Source organism: Borostomias antarcticus (assembly GCF_949987555.1).
Source record: "Borostomias antarcticus genome assembly, chromosome: 2".
NCBI lineage: Eukaryota > Metazoa > Chordata > Actinopteri > Stomiiformes > Stomiidae > Borostomias > Borostomias antarcticus.
The window spans coordinates 40227793-40240292 of record NC_140235.1 but is presented as its reverse complement, the minus strand read 5'-3'; the positions used below and the strand labels follow the sequence as shown (position 1 = coordinate 40240292).

Here is a 12500-nt window from a genome sequence, read left to right as displayed (position 1 = left end):
ATGTTCCCTTCCAGTGATCATTGTCTGCTTGTAACACACATACCAACGGACGCTAAATTATAGGATAGGACTCAGACTATGACACACATAGCCTCCACTACACTTGTAAAGTATCCAGAAAAGGTGTGTCAAGTGTGCCATAAAGGCTCCACACCTGTATGACATAGACTACATCCTTGTCAAACTGAAACCAATAGTTTCCCATAATGTAATGTGGGCTTTCCTTGTACAACCATTTCCCACAGCGGAAATAACACAGCATGTGATCTCCAAACGGAAGGTCCATATATGGCGGTCAAGGAGGTGTGAGGAGGGGTGTGTCTCTTACCTGTGAGTAGAGGTGTGTCTCTTACCTGTGGTGACAGGTTCAATATGCCGGTCCAGGAGGTGTGTCTCTTACCTGTGGTGACAGGTTAAATATGCCGGTAGATGTTCTAGAAAGCGACTGGAGCTGGAAGAATTCCGGAGGCAGAACCGCTGAAAGGAGTCAGACTTATTTTCAAGCATCTCTCTCAGACCATGGAGTTGTGGAAGGATATGAGGGGTAATGATGAGGAGAGTAACCGGGCGGTGCTGGTGTCTGTGGGTACGTTTGATCAAGGAGTGCCCCTGGGCCGGAGACCCGGGGCGAGCAAGGACGCAAAGAGACTCCACCGCACCCTGATGAAGCTGGGCTTCAGGGTGGACATCCACCACGACCTGAGCGCGGAGGAGATATACTCACTCTTCAGGGCAGGTAGGCTACACACACATTTCACACTTCCATACGTAGTATCCCACTGAGCAAAGACACGTCTAAAAGACGTCTTTTAGACGTCTTTTTTTTGTCTTTTTCGGACGTCCAAAGACATCCAATTAGGAGCCAGAATGAATGTTTTTTTTTAGACGTTCAGATATTGGACCCGTTTTGCACGTCCACAGACGTCTTAGAGGGGTCCAAGCCAGACGTGTGAATATTGAGGGGTCCAGCAGACGAACAAATGGGGTTCTGGACCGACAGGACGTTATTAAGACATGATCTGAACGTCTCCCTGACGTTGCGTGTTTGCTGGGATGTAGTATGGGAGTACCACACTACTTATAATCATCAGACATTTCATGAAAGGGAATAGCTCTCAACTCTAAAGATCTCGGAGGAAAACTGTCTCTGTCTGGACCCTGGTCAAACCCCTGCCTTACCCTGATAAAGAACATTCTTTGTCCAAGGTGTTTCCAGTAAACGTAGGCTACTTGTATCTATCTACTATCTATCTAAATCTACTAGGTGTACGGAAGAGCATTAGGGCCAACAGCAGAGTTTTTTTTTGTTATTTACAAGTTATTTCAGACTTTTTTTCTCAGAAATTCCGAGTTTTTTTCCCAGAAATTCTGACTTTAATCTCAGAAGTTATTTCTGACTTTTTTTTTCTCAGAAATTCTGACTATAAAGTCAGAAATTATGACTTTTTAAACTCAGAAGCTTAAAAAAAAAAAAAAAAATCAGTTGTTGGCCCTAATGCTTTTCCGTAGTAGGTGTGACCAATCAGGATTAGCCCTCTGGACACTGTGCTATGTACTTATTTATCTATGTATTATTATCAAAGTATGTTACGTCATGCTTTGTTATGTCATGCGAATGATGATGTGTCAGAGTCCAGTGTGGGCAGACACATGCACAGTACGTTATTAAAATTGGTTATCATGCCCTTTAACACAGAACGTAGGAAATGGTGAAGATAGCAGTTCCTAGAGAGAAAATTACATTCTTTATCTCCTGAAAAACCAATCAGGGTTAGAGGAAGAAGAGGGCAAAGGTTATCGAACACTACTCAAGGATGAAGCCATGTGTGCAGACACACACACACACACACACACATACACATGCCCACACATGCATGCACACACACTGACAGAGTGTTCTACTGCAAAGCCATGGCGCAGGTTGCATGTGAACCCTTCCCTAGCCTGCAGACAGAGATGACTCATTAGGGAGCAAACGTACATCTTGAGGTGGGAAGTTGGCGGCAAAGATTTCCCGGAATATCGATCTCTGCTGCTCCCAGTCACACATCACGCCATGCAGGAAACATTCCTGAACTATCCAGGGATAAACTGCATGTGTGGGAAAAATGGGCTTCACTGTCACCACTATTCATATGCATTTGATAGACCGGTTGGATAGACAGGTCCTGATGTTAAATCAAATCAAACTTTATTTGTATAGCGCATTTCATACGCAGAGGCAACACAATAGCTGTGTTCGGAATCGCTCCCTCGTTCCCTCACTCCCTATTCCCTATATAGGGTTCACCATGTAGTGAACTACCTAGGGAACGGAGAAAATGTAGGGTACATGCGCTGTTCCCTGGGAATTAAGGTGGGTAATAAATAGTGGACTATATAGGGAACGAAAATTCCGTGGAGAATTCGGATACTACAAACAAAATGGCTGACGCCCCAAATATAGTGCACTATATAGTGAATAGGGAGCGATTCCAAACACAGCTTGTGCTTTACAGAGAGCCATGGGAGGGTGGGCATAGAAGCAAAAAAATAGTTTCACCCGGGGGCCAGCAAAGTGAGCTGTAAAAATGTGACCTCTTGTGCCCGATCATGTAGAGAGCAAGCGGCCGGTGAAGGACTGTTTCCTGGCCGTGCTGTCCACTCACGGAGAGGAGGGCTGTGTGTTTGGAGCGGACGGGAATCCTGTCAGACTGTCGGACATTTTCGGCTTCTTCAACAACCCACGCATGGAGGACAAGACCAAGCTGTTCTTAATCCAGGTTGGTATCCTCATCCTCCTCTTCATCATCCCCAACACACACGGGGCGGCTGTGGCTCAGTGGTAGAGCGGGTCGTCCAATGATCGTAGGGTCGCCGGTTCGAATTCCGCCTCCTCCTGTCCACATGTCTGTCCTTGGGCGAGACACTAAACCCCAAATTGCTCCCAATGAGCAGGCTAGCACCTTGCATGGCAGCTGCCGCCATTGGTGTGAGAATGTGTGTGTGAATGGGTGAATGAGAGGCCTTCATTGTAAAGCGTTAGATATAAGTGCAGTCCATTTACCATTTACACACACTTAGATTGTGGTTAGATTGGATGACTATTGGATGATCATACGATTGGATGATCCTACGATACCTGATATCTCTCCAGGCATGTCGAGGGCATCAGCTGGACGACGGAGTGGAGCTGGCGGCCGATTCGGCAGGAAGTGATGTCATCGAGGACAGCTTCATGCAATACCAGTCGGTTCCCATAGATACGGCGGTGATGTATGCTACTGTGCCAGGTGAGGCCCGACTCCCGACCCCTGACCCTTGGTGGACGCACTCAGACTGCGGGCCACATGTTCTGTCCGCTGAAGTGACCTGACCTCCATCTAACGCCGGTCGGCACGCAGCTCGGGAGGTCGAGCGGCCGGCCGGGGATCTGAAGGTCCCCGGTTCGATCCCAGCCCCTGGCAGCGTGCCGAAGTGCCCCGAAGTGGCACAAGACACCAAACCCTAAAATTGCTCACGTGCGGTCCAAATGATTAATAGTATTATTGTTGCTGTTGTTATTATTATTATTATTATTATTATTATTAAGGCTTCACTCCTCCCTCCTCCCTCCTGTCAGGATACGCAGCGTTCATGAATTAATTATATTATTATTATTATTGTTGTTGTTATTAAGACTAAGCTCCTCCCTCCTGTCAGGATACGCAGCGTTCATGAACCCCCTGGGCGCGGTCTTCCTCCAGACGCTCTGTGACCTGCTGGAGGAGGAGGGGGGTCGCGACCTGGAGCTGACCCGCCTCCTGACCCGCCTGGCCCACCACATCGCCTATAACTTCCAGGCCAAAGGTCGAGCTCTGGGGGGCAAGAAGGAGATGCCCTGCCTACTGTCGAGGCTGACCAGAGAAGTGTTCCCATTCGCCGGGCCGGGGAAGGAGGGCGGGGCCAACGGGCTCTCGACCACATCGCTGGTCAGCGCAGGAGACGGATCTCAGAAACGCTCCATCCGTTAGCCGTGTGTGTGTGTGTGTGTGTGTGTGTGTCTGTCTGTCTGTCTGTGTGTGTGTGTGTGTGTGTGTGTGTGTGTGTGAGAACATCAGGTGTATGTGATGATCTGGTATGCAGTTTCCCAGGCTTTACAGAAACTATGTGTTCAAATATTCCTAGCATCCTGTTAGTCATGTTCTGGTGACAGTAAGAGCTGGATCACTAGACTATGAGGGGAACTGATACTTTAAAATACTACAACACTCTTCTTTGTATGAAAAAGTTAAAATATAGTATGAGTAAGGCTGCAAGTGTATATAATATCAAAGGTATATAAATCACTATGTAAATGTAAAAATCTAACAGGAAAATCTAACTATTATATTAATATATTTCGTTTTCATTTTTGCAACTGACATAATAAAAGAAATACATGTGCCTGCAAGTGCTCTTGTATCTCTGATCACGGAGAAAGGAGATATTGACCGTTCCCATCAGATTCATATTACATAACAGATTACATAACAGTCGACGTCATAATAGTCAGGCTATGCACATATTGGTTTATGAGCCTGTTTTTGGTGAATGAGCGTACAGGTGTTCCAGTCATCTGCTACATCTGGCGCAGACTGCTGTAGGGCTGCACGATTATGACAAAAGATAATTGCAATTATCTGCTTCAAAATGGTAATTGTGATTAATAATTGTGATTAATATTTAATATATATTAATATATAATAACCAAAATGTTCCCAAATCACGGATGTTGATCCCTTTTCTTGCTACTAACTCACTGACCTCGTTTTCGCTCATTTTCTCACTACTCATGGCTGCGGGTACTCTTGTGACACTTGTCGTGACCTACTGCTATCTGTCTTCTCAGTGGAATTGTTGCGCACGGCTCTCTCACACCATACCTGTGCACATTCTGCTTGCTACAGGTAGATACCTCAAGGTCCAACCCATCATTAACTAACCTGTTTCATTTCCCATGAACCCCTGCACAGCCATACACAAAACCAAAAGGAGGTTTAGTAGCCTATCATAACATAACTGATGACAGACAGATAAACATGAAGTAGGTTGTAGAGTGCACCACCATGGCTAGTAAAAAAACTGGTTAGTGGCGAACTTACAAACATTTAATAAGGAACTTGTACTGAATTATTCCTGACTTAAGTAGTAATGGTGCCTTATTAATTTAGGTCTTAACATTTCATACCCAGAAAACAAAATGAACTCTTACTCCTGGATTGTGTTTCCATGTGGTCTGTAGTTGGCAAGGCCATCTTATCCTGTCACAAAGTGATAAACGTGTCACTCAAAAACCTCTCAGCCAACAGTATGTAGCAATTATAGAGTGATTCCCTCCAGCAGGGGGCAGTAGAGCAGTAACAAAGCTACCCAATTTAAGATCGAGGGCCACTTTACCCAAAATGCCAACATCAGAAAGTGTCTCTAAGATACCAGCAGGGCACACATTAAACCCAAGTTTTAAACATTTTTCATATTGATATTCATAAACCATTTCATTAGTTTTTGATTTTTCCTGTCAAAACACTTTTTAATTCGCTTAAAGGGTTGTAACATAAGGTTCGACTTGTTTCGACGCCATCTCAGTCCTCCGCCTTTACCCTCGTGAGACCATCCCGATCTCGCGAGTTCACTGCTCGGTCAGGACGGTCTCACGAGGCTACTCTGCTTTGGCCCAGGGCCACGTAGGAGTCGGGCTGCTCGAGAACATCCTGTTATAAGAGTAGGAGGTGTAATCAGACACAGCTTGTTTGTGGGCGTGAGGGTGGAATGGGTAATGGCACGTTGCGCGTTGCACGCTGTTTATACCGCGCCAGGATTAGCGCGTCTGCTGAGCGCGCGGGATTCGGTAGACAATGCGGTCCGACAGGGGGGCGAGACTTTCTAACCACCGGGGCCCATCGGGGCTATCTTTCTAACCATGGGGGCCCATCGGGGCTATCTTTCTAACCATGGGGGCCCATCGGGGCTATCTTTCTAACCATGGGGGCCCATCGGGGCTATCTATCTTTGAACGCTCCCAGCAGCGCCACACACGCCACCCCCTGCGGTCTGTCGACACCCCGGGGAGATGTCATTCTGGGTGTCGCCGAGAGGCCGCACACACACACACACACACACACGGGTCTGTGAAACGCTCCGTGGTCCAGTCTAAATCAGCTGTAATCACTAGGTCTGCTACGGCACACGGCAATCACCGAGCTAAGAGTGTCTCCTACACACACTCTCTCTCACACGCCATCTTACACACCGGTGATTTCTAACACACACACACACACACACACACACACACACACACACACACACACAGAACAGACGCCCACAAACACTTTTCAGAAAGGTGGGTGTTTATTATCGTCACAGGGGAGGGGCTTTACAAAACAAGAACAGAGCCGATCTACACTCTTCATTACTACCTTTCAAAGTAAGATTAACTAAAACTTATGGGCACTTTGTTCTGATCTCCATTGAAAATGAATCTTTGCATGTGTCGTTCATAAGTAGTACATTTGAGAAATTAGAAAAGGTAACAATTCTGCAAAATAGAGGTTTACAAAAAAATACATTTTGTTTCATGAAGACAGGAAGGTTAGAAAGAGTGGGTCAAATATTGACCAATATTTTTTTTCCTTTTCATACTAATATAAAGTGTGGTCTATTATCTATAAAAAGGGTTTTTAAACAAATGCTCACTTACAGCTTTTAAAAGAGGTAAAAAAAACAAAAAAACAAGGAGTGGGTAGAAGTTCCTCTGAGGCACTGATACCTGGTCAGATATGATGTCACCCCTGTGGTTGAGGTTAGGACTGCGGCGGGGGGGGGCTGATCCTAGATCTGCCGTCAGGGCTAGCACGTGGAGCTCCTGAGGACTTCAGTGATTGGTTCTAGTGACCAGGGAGAGGGGCTGGGACTGTGTCAAGGCACGCTGGGAGCTCAGCACTGATTGGTGGAGGGAGCCGACTGGCGGAGGGAACGGGAACGGACGGGAGAGGAGGGGCGGAGTCTTGCTGCTGGCGGCGCCCGCGTGGGGAGAGTAGGCGAGGTGAGAGGAGGAGGAGGAGGAAGGGGAGGAGGAGGAGGGGGGGGAGGCGGAGGGGGCGGGCCCTGAGGTCTTCCCGGTGCGGAGGAGCGTGTGGGAGGGGGCGTGGCTCGGTGTGGGCGCGTCCCGGTGCGAGCGGTGGGGTTTGGTGGTGAGGGACAGGGGCTGGACCTGCTCGGTCTGCGCGTGCACGTGCGTGTGCTCGTGGGGGTGCTGCTGGTGCGTGTGCTCCGTGTGGGTGGGCGCCGGGGCGGCGGGCGAGGCCAGCGCCGTGGTGGGCGTCGCCGGGGAGTCCAGCGAGGAGGCGGGGCTGGCCTGGGACAGGTGTGTGTGAGTCAGGTGGGTGTGTGTGTGCGACATGTTCTGCTTTTCCTGAGAACCGAACGACACACACGACTTCTTGGGCTGTGGGGAGAAGTGCTCTGTAAGGACTGAACACACACACACACACACGCGCACACACACACACACACACGCACACACACGCACACACACGCACACGCACGCACACACGCGCGCGCACACACACACATGCACACACAAACACGTGAGTTACAGCAAGTAGAGTACATCCATATCACATTCCATAAAGCTGTGCTCCAGTCTCTGGTGTGTGTGTGTGTGTGTGTGTGTGTGTGTGTGTGTGTGTGTGCTTTAACATAACTATATGTTGAGGGGACCAAATGTCCCCACAAGAATAGTTCAACAAGAAATGTGGTCACTTTTGGGGACACGGGAATGGTCCTCACAAGTTTAGGGTTAATTTTAGGGTCAAAGGTTAGGGTTTAGGTTACAATTATGGTTAGGTTTAGGGGTCAAAGGTTATGTTTAGGGTTAGGGCTAGGGTTAAGGGTCATGGCTAGGTGTAGGTGGTCCCCACAAAGATAGAAAAGCCAAAAGCTGTGTGTGTGTGTGTGAGTGTGTCTCACCCTCGGGCTGCCCAGACTCCGGCTTGTTATCCCTCTTTCTCTTCTTCCTCTTCCCCTGCACGGGAACAACCAATCACGTCAGCCCCAGCGTTACCACGGCAACCTCGTACTTCAGAACTTCCGAGGCATCAGGTGTTGATGATACAGCTTGGGGACGTGTGTGACCATTCTACTGTAATTAAGCATGTGAGACTAGTGTGTGTGTGTGTGTGTGTGTGTGTGTATGTGTGTGTGTGCGCGTGTGTGTGTGTGTGTGTGTGTGCGCGTGTGTGTGTACTCAGGTAGTTGTCTCGAGCTGACCAGCCAGGGTAGAGCTGGGAGTGTAGCTCTGTGTGTGTGTGTGTGTGTGTGGTGTGTGTGTGTGTGTACTCAGGTAGTTGTCTCTAGCTGACCAGCCAGGGTAGAGCTGGGAGTGTAGCTCTGTGTGTGTGTGTGTGTGTGTGGTGTGTGTGTGTGTGTACTCAGGTAGTTGTCTCTAGCTGACCAGCCTGGGTACAGCTGGGAGTGTAGCTCTGTGTGTATGTGTGTGTGTGTGTGTGTGTTTGTGCGCGTGTGTGTATGTGTGTGTGTGTGTGTGTGTGTGTGTGTGTGTGTGTGTGTGTGTGTGTATGTGTGTGTGTGTGGTGTGTGTACTCACGTAGTTGTCTCTAGCTGACCAGCCTGGGTAGAGCTGGGAGTGTAGCTGTCTCTCTTTGCGAGCCAGGTCGTAATACTTGGCCTGTTCCTCCCGGGTGAGAGAGTGCCACTGGGAACAGAGAGGACCGGTCATTCAGGGTATCCCCAGGTTTCTCAAAGTTACATTATACAACGGTTAGTTCTGGTTCTTCATTCTGATTGGCTGGAAGCCGTGTTAAAATACTTTGTAACACACACCTGGGACCGCATATCATTCCATTTTCAGTATTAACGCGCCTCCTATTTGATCCAATGCATTGTAGTTGTTGTTGTTGCTTGGCAACCCATTTGTTAGGGGAACTATTTTGCTCCACGGAATTGAGGGAATGATGCTTCGTTTTGAATAAATGTTAATATTTTACATTGCTGTGTGTCTATTTTACACTAATAGCTGTAGTAACCGTTGTATAAAAGCAATAAACCACGAGAGGCCGTGTGTTATAGTGATTTTATAACAGCTAGGGGGCGTTGTTAGGCACGACGCAAAGCGCAAAGCTTAATTTAAGACTTTTTCAATACCACTTACAATGAAATTTAAGGCCAACTTCTAAATTCTGACAAAATTATGAAGAAAGTAATGGAAAGTTGGTATGAATTAAATTACCAATTTACCATGTACCGGAATGTAATAACACATTTTATTATAATTTTCACATTCTATACTCTCAAACTGTGCCTGAGGTAGGTGAAAAAGATGCATATTTTGCATGAGCGTCTGTCTCTGAGTCTCAAAGTTAAAGGAAATGAATTTAAGACGTTTCAATACTTTATCATAAAATCCAATACTTTTTAAGGACTTAATTTTCAAAAATTAAATTCAATGCTTTTTAATACTTTTAATACTCCAGGGCTAACCTGCACATTTGAATGATGTATTTATGTCCACATAAATAGAAATACAAAGGACATAAACATGAATAATGCCATCAGACATTAGGAGTCAGTCAGTTATATAAGTTCCTAGTTGGCGATCGCATTGTTACATACAGTACACACAAGATGATGACAATGACAGGTCAAAAGGTCACAGCAGCCTACTTCCCAGACACAAATAGACACATACACAGGTATAGAAGACACACACACCAATCGCCATGAACAATACACAAATAACACACACACACACACACACACACACACTCACCCTGCGGCCTAGTATCTGGTTGATGGCGGCGCTCTCCTTCAGGGTACACTCTGACACGACCTTTGCCCTCTGCTCCTTCATGTAGAGCATGAAGGCGTTCAGCGGCTTCTTGATGTGAGGACGCTTCTCCTCCTCCTTCTCCTTCTGGGACGGGGACACACTCTTCCTGCACCGGGACACACACACACACACACACTCAGCGGGTGTGTGTGTGCGTGTGTGTGTGTGTACGTGCGTGTGCACGCGCGCTTAACACTACTATAGTTAAACAAGAGATATCTGACTTGTGGCGACATTTGGAAGGTCCTCACAAGTTTAGGATGTGGGTTACAGTTATGGTTATAGTAAGGTTTAGGGGTCATAGGTTTAGGGGTCAAAGGTTAGGTTGAGGGTTAGGCTTAGGGATTGTTGAAGGGGTTAAGATTAGGGTTAGCGTGAGGAGTAAAAGGTTATGTTTAGGGTTAGGCTTTAGAGCTAGGGCTAAGTTTAGCTGGTCCTCACAAGTAGGTTTAGGGTTAGAGCCGGAAAGTGTGTGTGTGTGTGTGTGTGTGTGTGTGTGCAGTATGCATGCATACCCGTGCTGGCTGCCGTCTCGGGGCTCCTGTTTGATCGCCGTGGTGACGATGGCGGGGTGGGGGATGGATGACTGATGGGGCGGTACCAAGTGGGGGGAGAAGTGACTGGACACCAAGCTGTCAATCAAAACAGACACGCGTTCCAGTCAACGTTTTCACAGAGGACTCCGACAGAGTTACGGAACAGTTGGATTTTCGTTTCACACGGACACACACACACATAAACGAACAGACACACACGCACGCACACGGACAGACACACACCTGGACATGGAGGCGTTCATGGCGAGGGCAGCGGGGTACGAGGGCCTGAACCCCCCTCCGGGGATGGAGTACATGGACTGGCCCTGCCTAGAGAGAGAGACACGCAGAGGACGACATTACAATGTGGGATGTGAGAAAGTATGGCGGACTCCACCGTACGTGTGTGTGTGTGTGTGTGTGTGTGTGTTAACGCTGTCAAATAAATACTCGAACTTCGACTAGTCGACGGCGAAAAAATGCATAATCGATCTTCAAAATGTCTGTTTGATTAGTAGGCTACCGGAAAGCAGGGCGCGTCACACAGAGTAACGCCCATCTTTCAATCATGCCAAAACACATTACGTTAGCATTCAATATTTTCAACATGGCCAAAAATCATCTAAACCACTGTATCTACACTATCTATCTATCCAGGTGGCGAGGAAATACCTCACTTCCTTAAAATCAGAGCGCATCTTCTCGGCAGTCAGCAGACAACATTGTAAACAAGCACTGAATCTGATCAAGTGGACCAGAGCACTACAGGCTATTCCTCGTGTTGTTTTTAGTTGGCTATGGTCTGATAAAAGGACCCCGTTTGCACTAAATGTCACTCATGTTGACTTGGTATTAACGTTAGCTGAACACTTGAATCCCGTGAACACAGACTGGCACGAAAGTTCTGTTGGTGCTTGAACATGACAGTAGGTGGAGAGCGCCCTCTTGTGGTTAGATGCGGTTCCCATTGTATGTGTCATTTTCTATACAAAAATTATATAATATCAATAATCGAATATATACGATTTTCTGAAAATATTTAAGAGAGAAAGTCGAATATCCTTTCTGAGCTTATTTGACAGCCCTAGTGTGTGTGTGTGTGTGTGTGTCACTCACAGCCAGCCCAGGTGATGGGGGATCTGAGCCATGCTCCCTGGGGACAGAGGGTAGTAGGGGGACAGCTCGGCCGGGTGGGGGGTCCGGGAGAGACCTGCCAGGGAGAGAGTACCACGAGTAAGACAACAACACGCCCAAACAAGTCAGAGCACACCGACGGCCGAGGAAGAAAAGGTAGATGGGCAGGGGGCCTGGAGGGGAGGAAGAGAGGGAGAGACAGGGGTGAGGGAGAGAAGGTAGATGGGCAGGGGGACTGGAGGGGAGGAGGGGAGGAAGGGAGAGGAGAGGTGAGGAGGGGAGAGGAGGGGAGGAAGGGAGAGGTGATGAGAGGAGGGGAGAGGAGGAAGGGAGGGGAGAGGAGGGTGAGGAGGGGAGAGGAGGAAGGGAGAGGAGAGGAGGGGAGAGGAGGAAGGGAGAGGAGAGGTGAGGAGGGGAGAGGAGAGGAGGGGAGGAAGGGAGAGGAGGGGAGAGGAGGGGAGGGGAGGAGAGGAAGGGAGAGGAGAGGAGGGGAGGAAGGGAGGGGAGAGGAGGGGAGAGAAGAGAAGAGAGGGAGAGAGAGTCCATACCTGCAGTGTCGGGGGAGAGGTGAGGAGGGGGCGTCCGCGGGGGGAAGGGGTCAGGGCTGTAGGACAGCAGGGGGGACATGTGGGACATGTGGGGGTGCTGCACCACCGGGACTTTATTAGACTGGAGGGAGAGAGACCGAGACAGAGAGAGATAGAGAGACACACAGAGAGAGATAGAGAGAGAGAGGGGAAGAAAGACGGAGAGAGAGACACAGAGAGAGAGACAGAGGGAGAGAGAGATAGAGAGAGACAGAGAGAGAGACAGAGAGAGAGACAGAGAGAGAGAGGGGGAGACAAAGAGAGGGAGAGAGAGCGGGGGAGACAGAGGGAGGGAGAGAGAGAGAGAAAGAAAGAGAATGGTAAGTCACTTATGGTTGTTGATTTCTGATACTGACCACCAGGTGTCGCTGTCTCTTTGCTGTTTTTGTGCGTGGC

At 48.3% G+C, this 12500-nt stretch overlaps 2 protein-coding genes across 2 annotated transcripts in view; one reads left to right on the top strand and one right to left on the bottom strand.

The window, feature by feature from the left end:
- Window positions 1–519: 519 nt before the first annotated feature.
- casp17 (caspase 17, apoptosis-related cysteine peptidase) lies at window positions 520–3992 on the top strand (the record flags this gene model as incomplete). The annotated part of the gene is made up of 4 exons (XM_084455495.1): window positions 520–736; window positions 2599–2762; window positions 3137–3272; window positions 3682–3992. 4 exons carry the CDS (start codon window positions 520–522, stop codon window positions 3990–3992), a joined length of 828 nt encoding a protein of 275 aa, XP_084311621.1.
- A 2377-nt stretch (window positions 3993–6369) lies between these two features.
- The window catches only part of tcf7l1a (transcription factor 7 like 1a), an 18170-nt gene continuing 12039 nt past the window's right edge, over window positions 6370–12500 (bottom strand). Inside the window, exons 5-12 of the mRNA XM_084461249.1 lie at window positions 12066–12186; window positions 11500–11593; window positions 10627–10713; window positions 10363–10479; window positions 9788–9953; window positions 8606–8713; window positions 7969–8023; window positions 6370–7470 (exon numbers count right to left, since the gene is read on the bottom strand). Coding sequence (XP_084317375.1) covers window positions 6872–7470; window positions 7969–8023; window positions 8606–8713; window positions 9788–9953; window positions 10363–10479; window positions 10627–10713; window positions 11500–11593; window positions 12066–12186 — 1347 coding nt within the window. The 3' untranslated portion in view covers window positions 6370–6871. The remainder of the gene's footprint in view (window positions 7471–7968; window positions 8024–8605; window positions 8714–9787; window positions 9954–10362; window positions 10480–10626; window positions 10714–11499; window positions 11594–12065; window positions 12187–12500) is intronic.